The sequence below is a fragment of the Caretta caretta genome, chromosome 13, assembly GCF_965140235.1.
Source record: "Caretta caretta isolate rCarCar2 chromosome 13, rCarCar1.hap1, whole genome shotgun sequence".
NCBI classification, from domain to species: Eukaryota; Metazoa; Chordata; order Testudines; family Cheloniidae; genus Caretta; species Caretta caretta.
The window spans coordinates 11523359-11549853 of record NC_134218.1 but is presented as its reverse complement, the minus strand read 5'-3'; the positions used below and the strand labels follow the sequence as shown (position 1 = coordinate 11549853).

The 26495-nt window shown below is 39.7% G+C and overlaps 1 protein-coding gene across 4 annotated transcripts; it reads left to right on the top strand.

Annotated features, from left to right (window-relative positions):
* Positions 1-5124: 5124 nt before the first annotated feature.
* STX16 (syntaxin 16) lies at positions 5125-26495 on the top strand. Of its 4 annotated transcripts, none has more exons than XM_048819688.2 (9): positions 5125-5779; positions 10210-10221; positions 14615-14722; positions 15532-15672; positions 16483-16645; positions 18291-18382; positions 20101-20244; positions 20994-21074; positions 23336-26495. In XM_048819688.2, the coding sequence occupies exons 1-9, from the start codon at positions 5645-5647 to the stop codon at positions 23438-23440; spliced, it is 981 nt and encodes a 326-aa protein (XP_048675645.1). In that variant the 5' UTR covers positions 5125-5644; the 3' UTR covers positions 23441-26495. The 4 variants fall into 4 exon arrangements, with proteins under 4 accessions (XP_048675645.1, XP_048675646.1, XP_074974852.1 ...); XM_075118751.1 differs by having other exon boundaries at positions 5126-5725; XM_048819689.2 differs by lacking the exon at positions 10210-10221.

The window sequence follows — 26495 nt, the reverse complement described above, 5'->3', positions numbered from 1 at the left end:
TGAGGGTGTTTGTTTAGGAATAGTACCATATGCATCATTAGGTTGGCATATGAATGTAAGAGATTTCTGGAGATCATATACTATAAATCTCACATCTGCTTTTGGGCAGGATACCCCTTCTACTCAGCTATGTAAACCAGAGGTATTTTAATGTCATTTCTAGATGTTTCAGAGTAACAGCCGTGTTAGTCTGTATTCGCAAAAAGAAAAGGAGTACTTGTGGCACCTTAGAGACTAACCAATTTATTTGAGCATGAGCTTTCGTGAGCTACAGCTCACTTCATCAGATGCATACCGTGGAAACTGTAGCAGACTTTATATATACACAGAGAATATGAAACAATACCTCCTCCCACCCCACTGTCCTGCTGGTAATAGCTTCAAATCCAGACTCCAGGGAGAAACTGCTGAATTGGAATTCATTTGCAAATTGGATACTATTAATTTAGGCTTAAATAGAGACTGGGAGTGGCTAAGTCATTATGCAAGGTAGCCTGTTTCCTCTTGTTTTTTTCTACCCCCCCCCCCAGATGTTCTGGTTTAACTTGGATTTAAACTTGGAGAGTGGTCAGTTTAGATGAGCTATTACCAGCAGGAGAGTGAGTTTGTGTGTGTATGGGGGTGGGGGGGATGTGAGAAAACCTGGATTTGTGCAGGAAATAGCCCGACTTGATTATGTAAAGAGTTGTCACTTTGGATGGGCTAGCACCAGCAGGAGAGTGAATTTATGTGGTGGGGTGGAGGGTGAGAAAACCTGGATTTGTGCTGGAAATGGCCCACCTGATGATCACTTTAGATAAGCTATTACCAGCAGGACAGTGGGGTGGAAGGAGGTATTGTTTCATATTCTCTGTGTATATATAAAGTCTGCTACAGTTTCCACGGTATTCATCTGATGAAGTGAGCTGTAGCTCACGAAAGCTCATGCTCAAATAAATTGGTTAGTCTCTAAGGTGCCACAAGTACTCCTTTTCTTATTTCTAGATGTATACACCAACTCTGGCTATTAAATTCTGATCCATTAAACTCCCCATGCATCTCCACCTGGATACATAATTCTTGTTCATTTCCTACATGCTGTTAAACAGATGCTACATTCCACCCCGAATGTGACTGCGTTTCAATGGTATAGTAAGTGATACCTGTATACTCCTATGGCCTAATTATGCAATTGTTCTGTGTGCAGGAGTTCTGTTGAAATCAACAGGACTTTTGAGTGTGGATCAAGACACAACCAGCCCCACTTTGGAAAATGAATTCCTAGCATTACTGCATTTTAAATGCCTACTATTCAGGGTCTCTCCCTAGCGATATTCTTAATCTCTAACTCCAAAAAAATCTTCTGTTAAAATTTGAGTTAACTTAGATCATATGAAAAGACAGCTTGTTCAATCAGTGGGTTTCCAGGAAAAGAAAAGTAATAGGCACAGATTTGTAACACAGAGGCAATAATAGTTCTCTTCTGTTTATACAACTTTCCAATGGGTGCATTTTAATTATGGTTCAGCAAAATAAAGAAATTACAGGCAATTACCTCCAGTTTTCTTTAAGAAAGTTGAAATACCAAGGACTTGTAGAAACAAAGGAGATTTCATTTACCAAAAAAAAAAGTCTAGAATGTTTCCACTCTCATTTTGCTACCCTACAGCACCACCTATAGAAAGCCTGCAAGAATCACATCGACCTGCAAAAGGCAGGACCCCAATTCGCTGTCAAAGCAGTGCACTGTTTTAATTTTAAAATAAATGAAATACCGATGAAAGATGGCACACCAACACCCCTGGTGTCTGAAACCATCTATTTATCCATTGAACAGCTGCAAGGGAAGTGCAGATTTCCTCCAAAATGCCTGAACTCTCATCCAGAGGGATCACATCTAGCAGTGACAGAGTCATGCAGTCACCATGGCCTATTTATTCTTTAGCATCTCTGCTGAGATTGCCAACAAAGGTCCCAGTTATGAAAGGACTGTAGGGTTTGCCATGCTGAGTTGGACTTATTAGCCCAATATCCTGCCACTAGCACAGGCCTGTAGCATCTGAGGATTGCAATGTGCGCTCTGCTACCCCCATATGAAATGTACCAATGGGGGAGGGAGAAGACATTCCTTCCTGACCCTTGTTTTGAGCCCTGAAGCATGAGATCTGATCTCCCTTGGCTAAATAGTCCGAATAGTTACACAAAGCTGGTGACTAGTATGCAGGGGTGAAAGTAAAATTGAGCTCTTACTGGTATGGGGCCGGCTCTGTGCCCCCCGCCGTCCTTGGGGCCGCCAATGCTTTAAAGGCAGCAGTACAGGCCAGTACTGGCAGCTACTTTTTACCGGGACGCTGTACCGGCCCGTACCGCCTTACTTTCACCCCTGCTAGTATGATGTGGATAGCACTGCATTAGGAACTAGACTGAGATGCCAAAACGTGTGGGCACAATTTTAAAGTCATCTTTTGAAAATGTAGCTCTAGTTATCCAACCATTTTTGAAAAATTTTGCTTAGCTGTTTGCCTCAAAATAGAATTATTAGATGAAATAAGGCGTAGTTTTGTCTTTCTTTGGGAGCCTGATCTAAAGCCCACTGTAGTAAATGGAAAGACTACCACCAAGTTCAATGAGCTTTGGATTCGGTCCTGGTTGTGGGAAAGAACATGAATGGAGGATTGTAAGAGTCCATAGAGCATGTACTGTACCATTGTTCACTAAGTAGGGCAGCAAGGAAAAGATGCTAAGAAATAGTGGGGAAGAAATAGCACTTAAAAAACAACAACAACAAAATAATAAGTGAGTTACAATACAAAAAGTGGCCAGAGACCTGGGAATCCAAAAAATCTCTAAATGGAGACAAGAAAGGAAGAAAAACTATACTAAAAGAACATCAAAGTTTGTAAAAATGAAGTCATGAAATGCCAAAGTTAAGGTACCATCTGCCCCTTGCAATATGGTACAGAACAAGGGCTTGTTTCATATGCACCCTCATCAGATTCAGAGAAATTCCAACCAGCTTTCTTATATACACATGTCCAGAACTAAAGGAATGTTGAGAGATTGCCTATTGAATGAAGAATTCAACTCACTTACATACACATGCACGTGCAGTGCCAAGAAATTGTTGGAAGATCATTAGCAAAAACCTGTTCTCACAGAATAAAAAATGGCTATAGTATATTAAAAAAATCACATAGAGGAGTGAAGTATATATTTTAAACCTTTATGATTCAGCCAAAATCAAAACAGATTTTCACCAGACCACTGAAAACGAAGCACATGGCTAAGTTTTTGCAGGACTGAGTCCTATATCCTTCTCAACTTCCAAATTTCTAGTCTCTTCCATTGAGTCAGAAGAGCTGTTCAAGAACAGGTCCTAAAAGGTCTTATAATGGCAAAGGCCACTGCTCACTATAGATGCTGACCCAGGTGGTTAGACACAATGGAATGATTTTTCTGGAAAAGGTATCTGTGATTATGGTAACTGCCTGAACCATATGTACAAATGACACATCTTTTTCTGAGAATTTAGGCCACTGAATCTCCTGAAGGACAAGAGAGGTGCACTGTGGGACAGTCGCTCTGCTGCCTGCCACAGTACATTGGCTTCAGATTCTTGCTGTTTCAAAAGTAAGCTTTGGAGACCTGGTGAGACAGGGCTGTAGTACAAGAAAGAATGTGTAGACCCTCGCATTGGATCATTGGGCAGACAGCAGAAGCATAGATCCCTCTCCATACCAAAAGGAGGATCCCAGGCAGTTCCAGGAAGCAGCACAGCATACAGAATGTCCAGTGCAACAGAACAATCCAGCAACAAAGGAAACCGGAAAAGCCTGAGATTCTTCTCTAAATCAACCCCAGTTCTGTTTTTTTTTCTGCCACTTGAAAAATTCAAATAAATTAATGTTTAAATATGTATTTTTGTTTTAATTAGTAAATAACATCTCCCACACTTTAAATGAATGCAGACAAGAATTCCAGAACTGTACTGGCTGCAGCCCTCCTGGAGAGGTCACTTTTCTGTTCCTCTATTCCTTGTTACTCTGATGCTTATGCACTGTGTTGCCAGCTGTCATTATTTTACCCAGAATCTTGCAATGGCCAGTGCTTTTCTTAGATCCCAACCTTCTGGAGTCTTGTGATTATGTGAGAAGCTCATTTTCAGCCTTCCTGGTTGCAGAGAAAAGCTGGAACATGTAAACAGTAAATGCTGGGAAACCAGAAGGCAAATCAGGGGAACCCAACATTTATTAGTTTTAATAGCTCATGATTTTTATGGCAACCTCATGATTTTGGGACCTGACTAATGGTTTCTGAATGCTTTGGGGTTGGTGATCCTACTAACAGTTTGGCTCTTTGTACCCCTTTTAGAGGTTAGTCCTGTAGAGAGGTTAATGAGTCAGTGGCTGCCCTCCAGCTAGGGCACTAGATTTGGCCCTTTCCCCAATCAGTACAGGCTTATGCTTTCACGGAGTTTGGTCCCTGCAGACAGTGACCCCTTGAGGACATTGTTACAAACATGGGACATCCATCCCTTATTGTTTCATCTCCGTACAATAGGCTCAGGAATTGCTGAGTGCTGCAAAAAGCAGCAAAAAATACCGCCGGCGAATATAAGTGAGTACTGCTTATTAATTATATTATTAATAATAATTAATAATACCAGGAGGGGTGGGGCAGAGGTGCTAAGAAAACAGTCCCTTGTTTTCCACTGAATGCATCCGATGAAGTGAGCTGTAGCTCACGAAAGCTTGTGCTCAAATAAATGTGTTAGTCTCGAAGGTGCCACAAGTCCTCCTTTTCTTTTTGCGGATACAGACTAACACGGCTGCTCCTCTGAAACCTCCCTTGTTTCTGAAATACAATGCTGGCAACCCGAGCAAAGGCCCCCATGACACTTGCAGCATCCACCGGGCTTGGCACGAGGGCAACCCCCATGGCACTGCCCAGAGATGCTGGGGACAATGGGGCAGCCCTGAGGAATCCCTCAGGATCTCAGTCTCAGGATGAAAGGTACAACAGGCTTCTTCCCCCACCCCGCTCATCCCCTCCCATTCTGGGCAGGTGCCCAGGTCGCCCCGGGGCCCGGAACGTTGGTGCCGCGGCGCGCGGGTCGGGGGGAGGAGGGCTGGGGATGCACAACGCGGAAGTGAGCCGGGCCGCAGTCAGATCCGGGGAGGAAGGATGGATGAAGCCGGGCGCTGCCGCCGGGAGTCGGGGCTCGTCCCCGCTCCTTGGTCCCTGTGAACGGCGGGAAGGAGCCGCCGGGGACTCGCGCTGTATCCGCCCCGGGGTGTCTGGGCTGAGCTAGGGCGGGAGCCCCAGGCCTAGGAGAGCCAGCCCCCCCACGGGGGGGGCGCCTTGGGACAGCGGGGGAGGCTCCGGGGTTCCCTGGGAGGGGGTGAGGGATGCTCAGGGCACAAGCCTGACCTGGGAGTCCTCAGGTAGAGAAGCCACTGGGGGGCTCGGGGTGTCCCGTGCAGGCCGAAGGGGAGTCCAGGAATCCGGGGACCCCTGGCAGTGCGGGGGGGGCTGAAGGCTCGGGGCTGGGGCCCCTGGGAGTGCAGGGAGGGCTCTTGAAGGCTCGGGGCTGGGACCCCTGGGGGTGCCGAGGGGTCCCGTGACAGCTCTGCGGGGAGTCCAGGGGGGCCCTAGAAGTAGAGCCATGGCCACCCGGCGTTTAACAGACGCGTTCTTGTTGTTGCGGAACAACGCGATCCAAAACCGGCAGCTGCTGGCCGAGCAAGTGAGTAGTTACAGCTCCTCCAGCCCTCTGAATTCACGTAGCATGGCTGCTGCGGTGAGTCTCCTCCCTTCATCCTACTGTATCCCACACTTGCTGCTCTAATGCCATCTGCTTAGGACTGTCAGACAGCAAGTGTTCTTGTCTCTTCCGTCCTCTCTTCACCCCATCTCCTCTCCCCCAGTACACTCCTTTGCCTCACCTTCCCCCCTAAACTCCCCCTGCTCCCCTTTCTTCTCCTCACCCTATATTTTCCCTCCTCCCATCTCCTTTCCTCTTACTACCTCTTTCCCCCTTTCTCCCCATCTCCCACCTTCCATTTGTCCCACACTTCTAACACCACCTCTCCCTCCCACTGTCCTCTCCCCATCTAAAATGAATAGAATAGATCTGTCCTCTTATACTGATCTTGTCTATTTGCTCCATAAATAATAAACTTTATTATTTAAATATCTTCACATTATTATTAGACATTAAGTTGTTGTCGCTCCTTTTTCTCCCAACCCCATCTCCCTTCCCAGGTGAAAGGAACAAAGCTATCTTTTCATTCTGATCTCTTTTTCTCACTTTGTTGTGGGCACTGTTAAAACCTATAATGCAGTTTACCACCATTGTTTTAACCTTTTCTTACTTTGAGACAAGTTGCTGGTATCTCTTTTTTTTTTTCCCCTTTTCCAAAGTAAAATGAATGACTGTGCTCTCTTCAATGTGTATCTGATATTTTAATTAAGGAAAAAAGAGGCATATGTATCATAGTGTCATAAATTTGTTAAAATGAAATGCATGAATGCCTTTTGAAATTGATGTAACATGGCATCCTAGAACTGACAGATCTTTTTGTTGTTTCTTGTTGTAGAAGTTGTTCAATCAATAGGTGCATTCCAAATTTACCATGATTCAATCTCCAAATTCTGAAAATACCATCACATAATTACACTTAGTGAAAGTGTAAGAAAAAGGAAGTAAGATGGCTTATAATTGTCCACACAGCCAGTGCTTGTTTGCCTCTGTTTTACCCTACCCCAAAAAATTACCATTCCCTTTAGGGATTTTGTCATCCAGAAGCAATCTAAAAGCTGAATTTTATTAGGACTTTGAATTTCCAAAGTAACTAGCTCTGTTATCTTAGCGAGTGCAAACATCTATTTTCCAGTTGTACATAGAGTGATGAAAAAAGCAAGGAAACAATTTAAGCAAAAGCAATAATCAAATAACATTTTTCTAGTTTTAAAACCATTTGCGGCCACTCAGCTTTTTATATCTTCAAGTCAGTCTGAATCCAGGTGCACTTTTAGTTCATAGTTTGATTCTTCCTTGTTTTAAAGAACATGTACATATGCATACAGGGTCCAATACTGACTCACACAGGCAAAGCCCCTGTTGAATCCTTTAGGAAGGATCGCAAAATTGGACTCATTGTATGAAGTCTGTGTTATAGCTACCATTCCTGCAAGAAGATGTAATTAGAGCAGGCCACCATGCAGGCACAGATGTGCTCATTAGCACATCTGCAGGTGAGATCAGGGCCATAAGTGATTTGACATGTTTAGTTATGTATCGGTCATTCAATTTTTCTTTCCCTAGTAGGAATAAGCTTTGCTATTTTTCCATTCTGAAATTTAATCACTTGTTTTAATAAAGCCACATTCCCCTGCTATATATACAGCTAAGTATGCAAAAAATCCAGCACACAAAACTCTGTACATTTTTTCAGCTAAACATTATTTCAGCTACTTGAAAATACTTCATAGTATAATAGCAAACGTAGAAGCTAATTGGACTCTGCAGGCACAGGAGTCCACCCTTGTTCATCAGTTTGCCAGATTGGGGCTTGGAGTGTATTCTTTCCATTGGTAATTTATACATACAGCAAGTTATTTTATTTATATTTTATATAGATATATTGCTGTAGTTCCAGTTTGGATGTTTTAAATATGAAAGGAGAAGCCCTTCCATTTTTCCCCTTAATATCTTACTGTTTGTTTTCTCTTTCTTCTTTAACGGTTTTTATAGCTTTTGTTGTTTATATTCTGTTGCAAAGTGGTTATAATACATAGTGCAGATACCACCAAGCATAATCCTCAAGTGCAAGAGGACAAACTCTATACCTGTGGCTGTTTGTAAATTTTGGTCTGGTCAGACTATGACGGAAAACTTCAGATTCCAGTGTTGCTTTGAAATCACTTACGAAATAATTATCGAAAGAGAGAGAGAAGATTTTGTAAATGCACATAAACAGTGCCAATTTGAATTGAGTTTTAAAAATTGGATTTCAGTAAGTAACGAAGCACCCCATTTGACCACCCAGCCAAGTAGTTTTCTGGTTGGTAACTGAAACTACATTAGTATAGAATTGTCTCTGTCTATTTCCACTTAAGGTCAATCTTCTCATTTATTTAGAAAAGCCTCCAGTAAACATATGGGTCCTCCTTTCTTTCTTTGTTGCTTTTCATTAGTGCATTTTCTGTAAAGAGAAACGGTACTTAATGTTATAAATTCCATTTCAACCTGGGAGCTACCATTGACTAATCTTTGTTCATAGTTAGCTTTTTTCCACCTATCTTTGTACAAGCTACTTCTGAAATTACATTTATAGAACAGTAAAGGTCACACCTAGTAATATATTTTAAATGTACTTTATTCTGGCACTCTATTTGGCTTTTCTAAAATTGTATTTGTGCAGATTGTAATTAGAGGTTGTTAAATCACCAGGATTTTTTTAGACATTCTAAAATTTTAATATTTACCTAGAAATGTTACTGATCATGAAAACAGGCATAGAAGCAACTGACCAATCAAATTCAGTATCCATTGAAAGGGTAATGGGTTAGTAATACTTAGCACTTGTTTACAGCTTTACATTTTCAAAGCCTTTACTAGCATTGATGGAATAAAAAGCTGTTTTGTCAAGTGCTCACGTAAACGCAATCAGCATTGGCAGAGATTGAAAAGCTTCATGTCTCTTTGGCCATGACTACACTACCCGCCGGATCGGCGGGTAGTGATCGATCTGTCAGGGATCGATCTATCACGTCTAGTGTAGATCGATCCCCCCAACCCCCACCCCCAGTGTAGACCAGGCCTTTGTTGCCCTGTGTGAAATGAATTAATAGTTGGACCTAGTTCCTAGTGGACAGGTGTCTGTTCCATAATTGCTACTTAGTTAAATCCAGGTTAGTCTCAGCAAGAAAGCCAAAAACTGTATAGACCGAGCTATCTGTCATATATTTGTCTGGGGTGCCTATAACTACACCTATCAGTATAACATCTATGCAAATTGCCTTTTCCTCCCCTAACATAGTGCCTCCAGAGCAGGGATGAAACCCGCTGGCAGGTTGACAGAGCCTGATTGTCACTACCTTGCCTTATCTTGTTTTTGGATAAACAGGTTCCAGGGTTGTTGGTCTACCACCCTTCATGAGTACTAGACATTGCTGTAAAAAGTTCACTGTTTTTATCCTGCATTAGAATAGTTCAGCCTTCTGATACTGACAGTCATTGAATCAATGCAACTGAAATTTTAAATACTCGGGCAAAGTTTAAGTCCTTAGCATTCTTAAATTACTTTTTATTTCTAAAGCTGAGTATGTAAATATAAGAAGTATTTAAGTGTAACATGAGACACCTTTTTACCTCTAAGCATTTTGTCCTTGCTTTAAAAGTAATATTTGCTTTATTAATTTTTCAATGTTCCTTCTGGTCCCCTTTTCATACACTATACAAAGATAACGCAGTGGTTTCACTGGTAAAGTTGCAAATATATTGTAGTTGCTAGTCTTTTATATGGTTTTCAACTATAAGGACAATAACATTATTTGATAACTAGAGTATACTAAACTAAATCTTTCATCTTTTGGTGTTTTGGTGTGGCTTTTTCTTTGCTCTTCCCTATGTCCTCTTAAGGTGACTGGGATGCTTATCAATAAATGTGTGTCTTGAGTCAATTTTTCAAGCTTTGCCTAATAAAAATATCAAACCAAAATGCATACAGGTCCTCCAATCTCTTTCTTGAATTGAATGTGTCAAAATTTATCCTGGATTTTGAATAGCATGAGCACATGATCCTTGCTACATTCAATTCATATTAAACATGTTTTACATAGCAATTCTTCTATCTGATAGTTGGTATTTGAAATCATATATTGTATTTAAATCAATTTATTGACTTTCTTGATTTTTTTAAACAAAAATTGTGTTCCTGTTTACCAGAAAACTACTGAAATAACTTTTAAAGAAAAATGTGCTTTTATGCACCAGACTAAATGCTTATGTAGATACATTGAGAATGCTGTATTTTATTAGTCGTTATTGTTTTAAGAGCCTCTTTGGTTTTTTCTTGGTAAACTGTCAATTTTAAAAAAATAAAGTTTCAGTATTTTCTCAACTGACTGTACCCTATTTCTGTCCTGTGTCTCTCTCTCTTTCTCTCTTTTACCTTTTGCTGTCCCTAAATGGATGGGGCTGATGGAATCAACCAATCATATCAGGAGCTGGATGAGGTATTGTTTTTTTATATTTTGTTCCACCATGGTGCATCCAATATAGATGATGATTAGTTAGAACACTCATTTCTTTTTACTGTTAATTTTTTAGATTTAACAGTGTGAGATCACTGATGGTTTTTTCACAATACAAGGATGAGGCAGTGTTTTCATTAGCGTGAAGGAGAGCTTTCATGAGACATTTTGATGTTCAGGGTAGTCACATTACAGTATTACTATATACTTACATAAAACGGTCCAGATTTGCTGTTACCCTGTTACACACTACATATAAAAACTTTATACAGTGAAACCATTAAATGTTGTTCCTGCTTTTGTAAACTATAGCAGGCATAGGGCTTATTACTGTGAGTAGTCCCTTAGGTTTCAATGGACTAAGCAGTGTGCCGAGTAATGTTTGCAGCAATAGGGTCTTTGGGAGTATCCTTATTATCAACAGATCTTCAGAGCTTAAACTTTTAAATTAGAAAAGCATTATACACTAGAAACAATTAATTTGCACAGCTACAAAATATACATGTTGCCATCTGCTCACACAAAGTAGTATTGGTGGGATTTCTCTAATGTGACATCTCCGGTTTACCTGACATTTTGAAAAATCTTGCCTTTGCAGTCACGTATAATCCATTTGTATAGGCACAGCAACCTACTTCAAAATGCAACCCACACAAAATGAACTGAAGAAAATGTACTTCAGTTACCTTTTTCTTAATGTAAAGTAAATTATCAGATACCATTCATGCTTCTTTATTTAATTATAAAATAAATCCATTCTGTTATTTGTTCAATGTCCTATAAAGAAGCGGAGTGTTTCTGTTTGTAGCTGGAGCAGAGCGTTGCAGCAGTACTTCAGTGGGAATGAGAGGAGGTTGAGTGAATTAAGTTAGAAAGCGTGGCCTAATAGCTAGATCACAGGACTGGGAGTCAAGAGACCTAGGTCTCATTTCGAGCTCTTCTATAAATTTTCTGTGGACAAGTCATTTAACCTCTCAGTGCCCCTGTTTACCCATCAGTTATATTAGGCTACTACTTCAAGGGATTTGTGAGTTAAAGTTTTCCTTCTAAGGTACTCAGAATGAAAGTGCTATAGAAGTATTAAGTGGTTTATGCTATTTATTGTACTATCAGCCTTACCTCAGAGTTTTCTTGTTTATACAGAGCTGTAATGAGCCTTACTGCTGTAACTACGTCCTGTGATCATTTCCCTTTTTAATTACAAGTTATTTCAATTGCATATAAAAAATACTGAGGTTATAGTAGCTAACTTAGCAAAAAGAACGGATCCAGGTAAACTACCGTATATACTCGATCATAAGCCGGTTCGTTTAGAAGCTGACCCCCCCCCCCACAAGATGGATAAGGAAAAATGGTAAAAATTGTATGACCCTTTCATAAGCCGACCCTAAATTTCAGGGGTTGGCAAACTTTGGCTCCTGGCCCATCAGGGTAAGCCTCTGGCGGGTCGGGTCGGGACGTTTTGTTTACCTGGAGTGTTGGAGGCACGGAGCCCTTCAGCTCCCAGTGGCTGCGGTTTGCCATTCCCAGGCAATGGGAGCTGCGGGAAGTGGTGCCACTTCCCACAGCTCCCATTGCCTGGGAACGGCAAACCACGGCCACAGAGAACTGAGGGGCTCCATGCCTGCAGACACTCCAGGTAAACAAAATGACAATGTATTAAATATTCAATTCAGTGATTTTCATAGAGTTTTAAATCATCAAATTTTGGTGTAGACCCGTTTATAAGCCAACCCCCGCTCTTTGATGCATCATTTTTTACCAAAAATATTTGGCTTATGAACGAGTATATACAGTACCTTGTTCTATGTGTCTAAATCAGTTTAAGATTCTTCTGTTGTTACTAGCTTTTGGGCAGTAAAAAGGAGTGTCAGGAAGGGCACTAAGAGATTGCTAGGGTAAGGAAATAAATGTTCCATCTTCCTTCCACCCACTCCACACCTTAAGGACACAATTCTGCTTCAGGATAAACAAGTGTATTTCATCATTAATGATGTCAAATCCTATAACAGCATATAATGCATCAGCATATCTGACATCAAAACTGGGCCTTTAGTCTTTGCCAGACTGAGCAAAGATGTTATGCTCTTTTTAGCTTCTTTGTTGTATATTAAGGCTTTATTAGATGCCTCTTGAGGGTAAAGTGAAATTTTTTTGACCTACACCTAACAGTAAGATTTGGAAAATAAGGCTCCTGCACACTTACTGTAAGCATTTGCAACTCTGCAGATAATCTTTATTATTAATTCTCTCTCTCTTTCCCTTAAAACCTTTCAACTTTTCAAATCTGGTTGCAGTCATGGTATGTTTTAATGAAATCCACACTCTGTTTTCAAGTATACTATCTAATTCTCCTCAGTGTACTACACCCTCATTTTAAAACGTTTACAACACTAATATAAATAAATTAATATACTTCAGCTCCCAATAACATTGAACTCTATATCATGACACCTATTAAAACATCTTCTTCTATCATTCAAATTATTTGACTCCTATGAATTGTGATGTATACAGGTTGTTTTTCCTCTTTGTATTTGCGCTGTTCTAGAGAACATGCTCTGATGTTAGTGGGCCACTTTTTCAAGGCTTACTTTCACTATGAGAGTTAATGTAATTACCGGTACATACAAAATGGTTTTGAGGTTGTTTTCTTCTAACAGCATTTCTGTTGGCAGCTTCGTCTGTGTGGTTATTTATTTCCTTGCCAGGGTTGCTACTATTATTAATTATTTTATAATTACTCCCAGAGGTCTTAATTAGGATCAAGACCCGGTTGTGCTAGGCACTGTACAAATACAAGTATACATACAATCTAAGCCCCTGATGTCGCAGTGAGCTCCATGCAGACAGACCCTTGTTGCTGTCAGTGGGGCCCTGCACAGATCTCTGCAGGATTGGAGCCTAAGTAGACAAGATGCAACAAGTGAGTGCAACATGCAGAAGGGAGTAGAGAAGGGAGGATAGGGATAACATGCATTTATGTTGGCTTATTATTGCACAGGTATAGATCATTTATACTAGTTTTGTTATTGTAAACATGCCTCCTAAAAACATAGCCCCTCAGGTTTTATTAAAATTCTCCTACCCCAAATAAGGTGACTCTGGGCACACTGCCTGGTTGTATATTATTTTATTTATTTTTGCTTTCTCCCCTGCCTCTTCCAGACTGCTTCTCTACCTACCATTATTAGTATTTTTTAATATAAACTATCCCCCCAATACCCTGAGATGAGGGGGTCCCCTCCCCATCTGAGGCTGGGGGGCCATCAAAGCTTCAAAGGTTCCTCCCCTCAGAAGATTTGTGTTCAAGTATGGAGTAGATGTCTTGATGTCACTGGTTTCCAAGGCTCAGAAGGTGGCAATAAGAGTCATCTGGGCTCCCGGAGTGGGTAGCCTGCCCACAGGTGTTGCTTCTCCTCCCTTGAGAACACATAGTGGGGGAACATACTTGGGTTCTTAGGCTGTGGAAGTAAGAGTGGGTTTCTTCCCTCCCTCTGCCACCTCCAGCACTGCTCTGAACCAGGGGGAAGTCACATCTGGGCTCTGCCCTACTCTCCTCCTGGGAATCTGTAGGGCTTCTTGGAAAAGTATTTCTATACCCTGTGCCCTCCGTTTGCTGCCCCAACTTGCTGGTGGTCATGATTTGGATCCTCCAATTTTTCTTCATATCAATTCTAGAAGACCCTACACGTGATCATTTATTAAATATATTGATCTAGGTACTTATCTAGCCTGTGTCCACCTAGTATCTGAGACTCCGAATGAATCAGATACAGTATTTATCTGAAAGAACTCCCTGGAGACTGAGAATATGGAAAACTTTCTTTTCTTAGCTTCACAGGGAGCTAATAAACCTATCTTTCGTTATTTGGAAATTTCATACTATTGTTTGAGACTACAAAACAATATATATTCTTTTAAGAAATTAATTTCATTTCAAAGATCTAAAGTGTGAAACTTTTGTCTGGCCCTGATCTGCAGAGAAATGTGGCTAATACAAGGATCCAGTGGCAACAAGCTCTCACATAGAGTGAGGCCACTTCCCTTACTCCAGCTCAGGGGCTTCCTGAGTCCCAACTTTGAAGCAGAAAGGAAACTGTGGCTGCCCGCTAGTTGCAGAGTGGATTCTATCTCCCGAGTCCTGGTAGGACACAAGGACATTGCTAATTAATCTGTGAGAAACAAGCCAGGATATGAGGAGCATCCATCACAAATGAGTAAACTGTACATGGAGTGCATTAACTACTCTGTTTAGCTGGCTTTTTTTAAGGGAGGTTGCAGTTACAGTGATTACAAATACCTGAATTGGATGAATATAATCTGAATAGACATAGTTTTCTGTCTTTAAATTTGTTGCTTTTCCCTTTTGTAGCTTGCTGATGATCGCATGGCACTAGTATCAGGGATCAGTTTAGATCCCGAAGCAGCAGTTTGTGTAACAAAGCGGCTACCCCCCAAATGGGTTGATGGAGTGGGAGAAGTAAGTTACTTACATGTTATTGTTGGGTGTAGTTTCTTGTTCAAGGATTTTAATGGGAAAATAGCTGTGACAACACTAATGCAATAAGGTTTATTGTAATAGTAATTTACAAAGGAGTTAATTGAAGTGAGGTCTTTTTGTAAATTCTAATGCAAGAAATACGGTGTAAAAAGTGAGGCTGAACCTACTAGTACAGATTTCAAAAAGGCCTCTGAAAATGTGCTCACAAAATTTACAGTCACGTCCTTTTCTGTATACAAAAACCATCATATGTGCACAGAAATGGGTATTCAGCCTTTACAAGCACAATACGCTGCTTGCAGACATCTGGCTTATGACTTTACAGTTGTATTGGTAGAAGCCAATTTGAAATTATGCCCTTTAATTTATACCATTATGCTTGGTTTGTATTACAACACCATGTGATATGGGTGAAGATGCAATCTGGATTTTTCATGTTCCCTTCTAAATTTACATTTTTGATTTTACTATTCGTTTTTAATATAATTTGAGTGATTCTTTGACTGTATTGTGGTCCAGTCCAGTGGAGTTATATCTTTGAAAGCACCATAGTCCCATCCAGTGTGTACTGGTAGAGGGTTTATGCTAAGTTAAAATGTCAAAAGAGCAACAAGGTCACAAACCACACACTCAGAGGCCAACTTTGTACATTTTGGCTTAAAATATTTGGCCTGTTTTTCTACAGTACACGCTTCTGTTAATTATGTCTTTACATAAATTAAGTCTATCAGATATTTGTCGGAACCTTTTCCTCTGTGGCATTACTGTCCTTTCTCCATTTCTTTTAGATTCAGGATGATATCAGCAGGATTAAACAGAAGATGAAAGAATTAGCCAGTCTTCATGACAAATATTTAAACAGACCTACTTTGGATGATAGCAGCGAAGAAGAACATGCAATAGAAATTACTACCCAAGAGATCACACAGGTGCAGATAAAATATTTTCAGAGAAGATGTTAATTCAGTTCCGAAGCCGCAGTTTTACTTAGCTCTATCCTGGTGTGGCACTGACTTGTTTGAAATAAAGTTCACATTTGATAATCAGTGCGCTCTTGTGGTTAGAACAGGTGATTGAGCCAGAATGTTGGGGTTCTGTGCCTAGTTCTTCCAATATGTCACTGAGATCCTGGGGCGGGGGGGGTGGCCTGTGATATACTGGAGGTCAGACTGGATGATCAGGTGGTCTCTTCTGGCCCTATACTCTATGACTGACTCTATGATGACAAGTCACTTACTTGCTCTGTGCCTCAGTTTACCCATCTGTAATATAGATGTTAACCCCCTTGCCATAGGATTGTGAGGCTCAAGTAATTCATGTTTGTAAAGGAGTTATAAAATAGTATTACTAAATATGCAACCTCCATTCTGAACAGAAGTAATTACTTTCGAATGGAGTAAATATTGTTCTTGGGCAGAACAACCTGCATGCTCTCTTGAATGCCTTTTTATTCACAAAGTAAATATCATAATTTGCTTAATCACAAATCTTTTAATCAGTTACAAAATCTAGTTTACAGAAAACTTTCATTTACATTTAGCTGCAAAGTTGTTTGGATTTTAGTCTTCATCTGAGTGCTGTGTTTTTATATCCATTTAAATGACAGCCTGGACATCAGTGTACTTTTCTTTTCTTTAAAAATCCTTATGTTAAAGTATTACAGTGATTCATTCAACATTTGAGCCATGTGATAATTAAAATGTCTTATTATTCTTGACTAATGGGAATTATTTTTTCAGCTATTTCACAGATGCCAGAGAGCAGTCCAGGCCTTGCAGAGCAGGTCACGTAATTGTACAGAACAAGAAGAACGTGTTCTCAGAAACATAGTGTCTTCCTTAGCACAGTCCCTTCAGGACCTATCCACCAACTTTAGGCATGCACAGTCTGACTATCTCAAACGTAAGCATCTGCAAAGACATACAGTACTAAGTGCCTTCTGTCTGCAAAGTATTGAACAAATACTCACCTTCGCCCTATTCCATTTGTGCTGTGAAGGTGGTATCCCCATTTTCTGGGTTGGGGAAACAGAAGCACAGAGAGGTTCAGTGACTTGTCCAAGATTCTAATTCTAAGATTCTTGTCCAATTCTAGTAGTAGAATTCAGGAGTTCCTGGCTCTAAGTCCTGTGCTCAAAACCACTTAACTGTGCCTCTTTTGTTCTTATTTATACAATAAGTTAATATGCTTAGCTTGGTCTTGATACAAGTACATATATGAGCTGTAAATATATGAGTGAAGTCTTATGTACAGACTAACTTAGTCTGCTATCAAAGTTTCGACTACCTAATTCTTTCTCAAGTTATGTTTTGTGAAACACTTTTGTGGTGTGCGCATTGCCTGCAAGTCATCTGCAGAACTTCTGTTACATTGGTGAAGCAGTTGTTAGTCTTCAATCAGTGATGCCTGCTGCTAGTTGAATCCAAATTCAGGACCTTTAGGACTTCCAAAGGTGTGTTTTGTCAAACTAAAGTCAAAAAGTAAAAGGATGCTACAAGACTGCTTCATCTCTCTCTCTGGTTTAAATTCAGTTGTGTTTCTTTGGCGTAAATAAAATTGATTACATTTGTGGCTGACACCAAAATTAAAGAGAGTATCAAAAAAACAAGAATTAAAAACCAAACTGCAAAGTGACCTACAGAGATTAGAGCAGTGGGAGCTGTAGGCAACAAGTGGAGATTGATTGCTAATAAATTTTAATGTCCAACAGCCATAGAGGAGAGAAAACACAGATGCAAAATGCTATGTGCAATATATCATATATACAATGTGCAGTATCCAAAATCTGTAACTAGGCAAATGCACCAACTTATTTTTATCTTCTCCACTTAATATTGGCCTAATATCTCTTCATCCTGTAGCCCAGCACTATAGTTGCCACAGGTAAAGTTTGGGATCAAGACTAGGAGGAGACATGCACCTGAGAGGGTTTCTTTGTTAGAAAATAACTTGTGGGGTGACATACAGAAACCTGCTGCCCTGTGAGAGACATAGTGCATGTATCTACCTAAGTACTTTTGGGCCCACATCACTTTAGTGTCTTGTATTTACGCATCACCTCTAGTTTTGCTCAATCCTAATAATGTGTTTCTCTGCAAAAAGAAATAAAATAATTTTTTAAAGATGGGGCAACAACAAAAAAAAGCTCCTTTTAAATTACTGTAAATTAGATATGCTGAATGTTAGAGCATGCTAAATTACTTGACGTTCATGGAACATAATGATTAAGAGTCGCTGATCTAGCCAAAATCTTGTGTAGTCAAAGTTGGTCATGCTTTGTAAATAGCAATCGATACATGCTGATTAAAATTCAGTGCATGTCACTTAGGAAAATCTGGCTAATGGTGTGATATCACTCTGCATAAATAACTTGACCTCTTCTGCACATATCTCGTGTCCTCCTGAAGCTTCTGGAAAAATATTATTTCACCTGAAGTACATTAACATTCAGAATGTTGCATTTCAAAATGGTAATAGTGGATCTGAGTGACTTTCTGTTTTGTGTATCTAAATATTATACTCAACCACAGCTTTTCTCTTTTTACAGGCATGAAAAATCGAGAAGAAAGAGCCAAGCATTTCTTTGATACGTCAGTCCCGCTCATGGATGATGGAGAGGACAGTACTCTTTATGATCGGGTAAGTTAATAGGTTTTAAGTGAAGTTTATTGGAGAGTGAGGTTTGTTGTTTTTTACTGTGGTCTTAAATATGAGAATCATGAGAATGAATCAAAAATCAGATTGTGTCTGATGTATGCATCAAACCATATGGGAGTTCCATCTAGCCAGTTGTCTTAGTGTTTTCCTAATAAACACTGTTGTAATTGGGGGGTGGTTAAAGTCTTTAATTTAAAAAAAGGTTTTTTTCCTGCTTTGATGCATCATCGCTAAGATGTGTTTAGTAATACGTACCATGCCATGCATTTTTGGTGAAAAGGAAGAACACAGATTGTCATCCATAATGTTAGGAAGTTGGGATTAGCTTTGATTTTTGAAGTGTGGGAGACATGAGTTCAGGAGTCAAACTCTCATTCTCCTGCTAGGGACTAGGAGCTCTGCAGAGGCAGCATTGTCACCCCTCACTCCATCTTCCCATGGCACATGCAGGGGTTCTGAAGAGAACTGTCATCAGTTGTCAGGATAGTAGCTTCAATTGGATGGTGGCAATGTGCAATCATTAGGAGTGAATGCCTATGTCTCTATTTCATGTTGACAAAGAAGTTGAAGTTTTCTGCACAGACCTTATGGAGCATAGATACGAAGAATGGGTCCAATTTAATGCTTCACCTCTACCTCACCTACTTGGTATATGACACAATACACATCTCCAGCATTACCACGCATGCCAGATGCGTCCCTTATAAGTGCCCACATCAGTGTTTCAGGGAACTGCGTATCACTGCTATGTCAGTGTTTCTCAGTATGCCTCTGTTTGTACTGCAAAACACTATTCCCTCCAATGCTAAAGGATTAAGCAGCAAACTCGTGGAAAAGGTGACGGACTGTATTTCAACTAGCATAATAAAAGTAACAAGGAATCCGGTGGCACCTTAAAGACTAACAGGTTTATTTGAGCATAAGCTTTCGTGGGTAAAAACCTCACTTCTTGATCTGAAGAAGTGAGGTTTTTACCCACGAAAGCTTATGCTCAAATAAACCTGTTAGTCTTTAAGGTGCCACCGGACTCCTTGTTGTTTTTGTGGATGCAGACTAACACGGCTACCCCCTGATACTTGACACCATGCAAGATAATAAAAGTAGTGTTCCACTTGACCTCTAAACAAGAAAGCCTGAAAATGAGCACAGTGCTTTGTAGTGAATGGCCTTAGGAGATAAAAATAGTAATGTCTGTGTAATACAAAAGGATTCTGCAAACACAATCCTTGCAGTAATGTACACACTTTAGCAGCAGTTGACTTTATGAGATGTTCTGTATACTGAGCATTAAGTAGATAGGCCATACCTACTACCATTGACATGTATGTTTTGCCACTTCCTTGGTTTTATACATGCACACAAATTTGCTTTCAGACTGATTTTTATGCCCTGCTGACATTTAAACTGCAAGTCTATTTTGGGTGTGCAAGTTTCTTCTTTTTAAATTATGCGTAGCTGGATTTAAATCATCTCTACCAGAAATTCAGGTGACAATCCAAATAATTTTTGTGGCAGCCCTAAATCTGTTACATATTTAATGCATAGTTGCACGCTAAGATTTTGTTTCTTAACGATGTCTGTGGCTGCTATGGGAGTTCCAAAGAGGCCCTGGCATTAGGATGACAGTGCTTTATATTTATTACTATTTGCGTTCCATGTTATTACTGTTAGCTCATCATTTAAATCTTCTATTTCTACAGGGTTTTACAGATGACCAGTTAGTATTGGTGGAACAAAACACATTAATGGTGGAAGAGCGGGAAAGAGAAATCCGCCAGATTGTACAATCAATCTCTGATCTCAATGAAATATTTAGGGACCTTGGAGCAATGATAGTGGAACAGGTGTGTGGACCCATGGTATCAGCACTACAGACAGAGCTGATAGCACTGCCTGTTATTAAGGTTGCCTGACACTGCTCACTGTAAGACCCCCTTTTCAATTTCTTACAGCTTTGCTGGTTCCATGCTATTCCATGCTTGGTGTCTGCCTCAAGCTAGTTTGCATATCTCCTCCCACCCCCCACCCCCAGCCCCCCCACCCCCGCCCATGGTTTCCAGGCTAGGGAAGAATGTTTGCCCATGTTAAAAGAAATTCTGGCAACCTTTTCTAGTGTGTGTCTGTATCAGAAGCACCCTCCCGGTTGCTATGTAGATATACCCAAAGGGTTTGGATGCCCATTGTTTCTGTTCATTTCCATGGTGCAAGGAATTCAGGGGTGAAGAAAACCAACCAAGAGTACAACATTATTTCCCAGGACCATGAAAATGTGTTAAAGTTGCAAGAAACTCTTGGTCATTACAAGTAACTGGATCTGCATTTATACTTTAAAAACTGAAATGATCACTGTTAAAGCATGCACAATTTGAGGTGTGTAACAGTCCCATTATTTAGGCAACCAAGCTAGGAACTCCTTTAAAGACAACATTTTATTTTCTTGACCAGTTCTTTCTTTTGAAGATGTGCTTAGCCTGCATAGTTCATCAGTTATCTTCTGTGAACCCTATTTATCACCCTCTTATTAACTGTAACTGATTTGTTCTATAGTATTTATTTAGGTTCAGGTTCATTATAACTGTTGTTTGTTATTCAGGGTACAGTTCTGGACAGAATTGACTACAATGTTGAGCAGTCGTGTGTAAAAACTGAAGAGGGATTGAAACAATTACATAAGGTAAACAGAGGTTGTTTAAGATGCTATATACTTCGTTACATGATACTCTTTAACATTTTTAAGAAGATCCATCAAACACCATGGCCAAATTAAAAACAAAAACAAAACTGGTGCCTCTTCTGTCACGTACAATTGCTCTGTGGCAATTGTGGATGCAACAGCAAGTGAAATCTATGATCTAACTCTACCAGGAACTTTACTAGGTAATATTCGCAAGTGTGATTCCTGGCATTAGGCACCCCATCCAGAGTTGAGCACCTAAATACAGGTGCCCTGACTTCCAATTGCTGAGCCACATATAGCATACACAGAAAATCAGGCTAGTTACTTAGGTCCCTCATTGTGGACTTAAATACCTCATTTTAGGTGCCCGAGTTTGCGAATGTTGTCCCTTGAGGCCTGGGTTTAATATGCAGGCATTGCTTTTTGTGGAGCTAACAGTAGGTATTTTCTTTTTTTTATGGCATCAGCTAGGATTTTAGTCCAACTTTATGCTTCTGCTCTGGACATCTTAGCTTTGAGGTAGTTGAAAAGCTTGGACTCCAGCAAAACGGTACAAAAAGGCTTTTTTTCTCTTTTTTTTAAAAAATGTCGGATTTTGTTCTGTTAGTTCAATTGACTCCTTCCATGGCTGGCAACAACATGGAATGAGAGGTTTATATTCAACCTCAGAATCTCAGTGGCCCATTATATTTTGGAAACTTGCAAGTCTATATACTGCCAACTCAGTCTTCTCATATCATTGCAGATTTCTGATACGCTGTTAACAGAAAAGTGCCATTGGAGAAGAGCATAAGATATTACTACCTAGTTTCTTTTTTCTGCTTGTGTATAAAGATGAATTGGTGACCACTGAAAACAGGGCAGTGATCCCCTGGCTTTAATTATTAAATTAATGACCAGCAGTTTACACAAAATGGGCTAGAAATAAATAAATGATCAGAACTGGAAAGATAGTCGTTAGTGACCCTGCCACAGGTCCATTGTGACATACTGATTAGAGCTTGGATCCTTAGTGCAATATACATTTTATACTGACTGTTTTCTGTAGATGTGAGCTGTAGCTAAGCACTCGATAGAAATCTAATCAGTCACAGAAAATATATATATGCAAGTCATCATGATACTGTAAAATGGAGAGTGCCTGCTATTTTCAATATGATTGGGATCTCTTTTTTTTCTTTAAGGCATATGTTGTCAGTTTTCTTTTCTGCTTTAATGTGCACAGCTATTTCAAACTGTCAAGCTATTTCAAACTCTGTACACCAGCTGATTTGCATTAATTCACTTTGGAAACGTGATGCCATTAATATTATTATTGAAACAAAAAGAAAATTTTCATTTTGATTTGTTATATCAAAAAATACATTTGGAAGGAAATTAAGCTTTTTTTGAAAATTTCATTTCCTTCAAAAACCACTTTTGTTAACATAATACCAAAAAAAAGTTTGAAGAATTTTTGACCAGCTCTATTACTTAGAGACATTTGTACATACAACTACCTGATTTGTGTCCACAATTTAGGTAATTTCCGCACCTAAACAATCTAAAATTCTGATTTTAGTTATCATTTACACTTTCAGATGTGCCACCTCTATTTTATGTAAAGTAATATTTTACACAGCACCCTATGGGGTATACAGCTTTTCCAAGAACTAAAGATAAGCACAGCCCAACTTTGTTTAATTGACAAGAGATCAAATTCTGTGACATGAAGTTTCCCTCTTATCTGAATTAATCTAATGTGGATAAGTGGGGTTTCAGGACATACTTGTCTTCAGCACATCTATACCAAGTCAAAGAAGTCTGTACAATGATGACATGAGTTATTGAGTTATAAGGCTATGTCTACATTGCAATTAAACACCCTTGGTTGGCTCATGTCCGCTAAGTCAGGTTTGTGGGGCTCAGGCTGTGGGGCTGTGAACTTGTGTAGACATTTGGACTCAGGCTGCAGCCCGTGAGCGGGAAGGTTCCCAGAGCGCAAGCTCCAGCCCAAACCCAAACATCTACACCACGGTTATGCAACCCCACAGCCCAAGCCTGACTCAGCTGACACGGGCCAGACACAGGTGTTTAATTGCAGCATAGATGTACCCAAAATGGCCGCCTTGCAGTATAATGTGAAATGTCAAGTTATAACCGTAAAAACAGTGTACGTGTCTAGTAGGTGTCTAGATACTAAAGCTGGATCATGCCAGGGTCTGCTTTTGCACAGTGCTGAAATCAACATATTAACTACCTTTCTTTTGTTTCTATAGGCTGAACAATATCAGAAGAAGAATCGGAAGATGTTTGTCATTTTAATTTTATTTGTAATAGTAATTGTACTTATTGTTGTTCTTGTTGGTGTAAAGTCACACTAGGTAACAGCTCTATGATTTTCTTATTTTTGTGTGTATGTAATTATTTTTCCTAATCTGAATGGATGGACCTGCACTCCTGAAATTGCCTTTGAATGTATAAGCCCTAGTGGTACAAAGTCTGTGCAATGTTTCAGTAGAACTCTTTTCATAATACATGCTTCGGTGATACCAGAGGTGTTTGTAGAACTTGTACAGAAAATGCCAGGTCACTTGATAATGCTACCAAATTGGTCATCCAGTTCTTTATCCAACCATATTTGGAATACTGTGCAGTATTTTTAAAAAATTATGGAAAATAAGAGTAGAAGTTTACAAGAAAGTACAATAATTAGTATTTCACTGTGTGCAAAAAAGTGTGCTGTTCTTTGTAGTCTTACGTTGCAATTTTGTAAACTATAAAGGTTTTTATGGGACTATGATTTGGAGGTTAAATGCCTTAAAAGATGCACAAAATTCTAACTGTTTGATTTCACCTACTTTTCTCCAAACTTTAAAAAAATATATTTGCATTGACTATTAAAAAAGATACCTCTTAAAACAGAGCATAATTAAAACCCTGTGATCTTAATTTAGATTTTGCACCGTTAGTAATTATCAAGATAGTACTTAAAAGTGTAAATAACAAGAGTTAATCACTGGTATAATTTAACACAGTTAATTTATAGTTAATTAAAATAGCTTCCTAAGCCTAAGTAATCATAGGGATAATTTTTCCTCATCAAAAAGATCATGCGTGATATTTATTATTGCAAATTTCTTGGTTATATATTAAGTACAGCCAGCTACATTAAAATAGTGTTAATGGTTTGAGCTAAACGTGCAATAGAAAGAAAATTCTCCATTTAGCCACCTGTATCCTTCATCTATTTCCCTCCATCAGGTGTCCCACAACAGTGGATGGTAGGCTGTCTTCACGTACAAGTAGTCCCAAACATTTACAGTGCATCTATCTATACGCTCAACCTAAATAAGTATTTCAGTATGGGTACAATATGTAGTGCAGTCATTGCCCCAGGCCAGACTTTGTAAGGGGACAAGTTTAAGGTGCAGTGTTGACCATGGTTAAAATGATGTACTGGTATGAGCATGCATCAGACCTTTGGTGCAGGATTTCTGGCTTGCTGTGATTCTGCAGCAGTACAATTTGCTGTAGGTCAGGGGAGAGAGAGAAGAGAAATCTTGAGCAGTGGGTATTAATGGTTTAATATGGTCCAAAGTGTTGCACAATTTTAGGGGCATTGCTTTAATATTTTTAACAAGGCTTTTCTGTATTGAATATTTGGTTTCTCTAAGAGGCTATAGCTTGTACTAATGGCACTTTCTGTTCCGATTTGTGCTTGCAGTGATGTTGTGCCCAAAGCCACTGAAGCTCAGGTACACAATATAATGATTCTAAAATTGGACATGGGGGATTGGGATCCTCTGTCCATATCCGTGCACAGACTCTTGCCAGGTTTCTTCCTGTAATGGGCCATGTATGCCATCCACCAACCCCTACTTTCCCGAGTAATGATGGCATACATGGGTCTTCCTTGGCATACTAATATTAAGATATGGCCCTTTAAAAAGTACTTCTAGCTATCAATTTTATCGATTTTCCTTTGTTTGACAAGCTCTTCAGTCATTAAGGTGTTTAGGGTATCTGTTTACTTGCTGGGATACTTCAGTGTCAGTTCCAAATCTCTAGGTGTTATGTATGGCAAATTAAACCGGACCGATTTACTCTGATGGAAAGAGATCCACTAATGAAGTGGATATTCTCGCCTCCCCTCTCCTGCTAACCCCTTTGTCCTCTGCCTTCCCCCATGCCACTGAAGAATTGGTGTTAGTAGCTGCAAGGCAGAGGAGACACATGGATGTCCTTCATAATGAATAATGGGTGTTTTCTCTATTAAAAATGGAGAAGATATTGCAGGCTAAAGAGAGAAATCCCTAGCATGTGCTTAAGTTGCTGCCTTTTGCAAGATGAGTGTGCCAGGGAACTTCCTTGGAACTGGATTAATTTTCACTTTTTATTAATAGTCTCCCTTGGTTGGGGGAAGTATTTGTCCTTTTTGAATCATGCAGATGATAGGAGACTAATGGGGAGGAGGTTCATTAAAGTATTGTGACTGACTTTATGAGGGCAGAACCCTACCTAATACACAGTATCTTATGAAATGGGATAGAATTCTGAGCAAATAGTTTGCCTGCATGCAGCACCATGACCCACAGGGTTACACACTACACACATTTTCAGGTTAACTGCGGACTAATGGGGTTCTTGCTGATTAAAGTGAAAGCTCATACTTGGAAAATGCTTATTTGATATGGGGAATAGGGCAAAATAAATTTACTGTGGGGCTGGATGGTTCTTTGGATCGGTGATGGAATATGTGGAGCCATTCACCTGTAGGTTACTGGTTGAAATCCGTTCCAAGTTGGTAACATCCTTTAGTTACCTCCACCTGATGGATAATTCATCGCCTATGTGGAATAAGATGATAGTTTCAGGCCCATTTCACAAACTGGCACTAATTGGCACACTTTGCAAATCTTAACTGATAGGCCAATGAGACTGGACTATCCTCTGGCCTTGAAATGTGGGACAGTGTGGGAATCCATGCACTGCTTCTACTCCCACTATTTGTTTTTTGGGTAGAGATGAGTTTGGTCTCCAGAAACTGCCAATCTAGACTTTTCACCAGCAGTAAATTCACACACACAATTTGTAAAAGGTAGAATAAAATTCTTTATTTTTGTAGCTGGTGTGCAGCTCCCCAGTGTTGGCATAGATCTTTTTGATGATTGTGACTACAACTACTGTCTCCTAAGTGGGATACTGCTATCTGACTCATTTGGTGCGAAGCAGTAAACACTGCTTTAATTTAATTTACTGTATTTGCAACTTTCACTCTTAAGATGTTATTTATTTCTGCCTTGACCAGTGCTTTTGTTGTTTTATTCTAGCTGATTAATTTAGACATAATAAAACAACAACATTTCCAAATTAATTGGTTAATTGTTATTCATTTTTCTTACATATTTATACTAAAATAAAACAGTTAAGCACTTA

Coding starts and splice junctions, on each gene's coding strand:
- STX16 (XM_048819688.2), top strand. CDS start 5,645: ATGGCCACCCGGCGTTTAACAGACGCGTTCTTGTTGTTGCGGAACAAC. Junction 16,646..18,290: donor ACAGTCTGACTATCTCAAAC/GTAAGCATCTGC, acceptor CTCTTTTTACAG/GCATGAAAAATCGAGAAGAA. Junction 20,245..20,993: donor GAGCAATGATAGTGGAACAG/GTGTGTGGACCC, acceptor TTTGTTATTCAG/GGTACAGTTCTGGACAGAAT.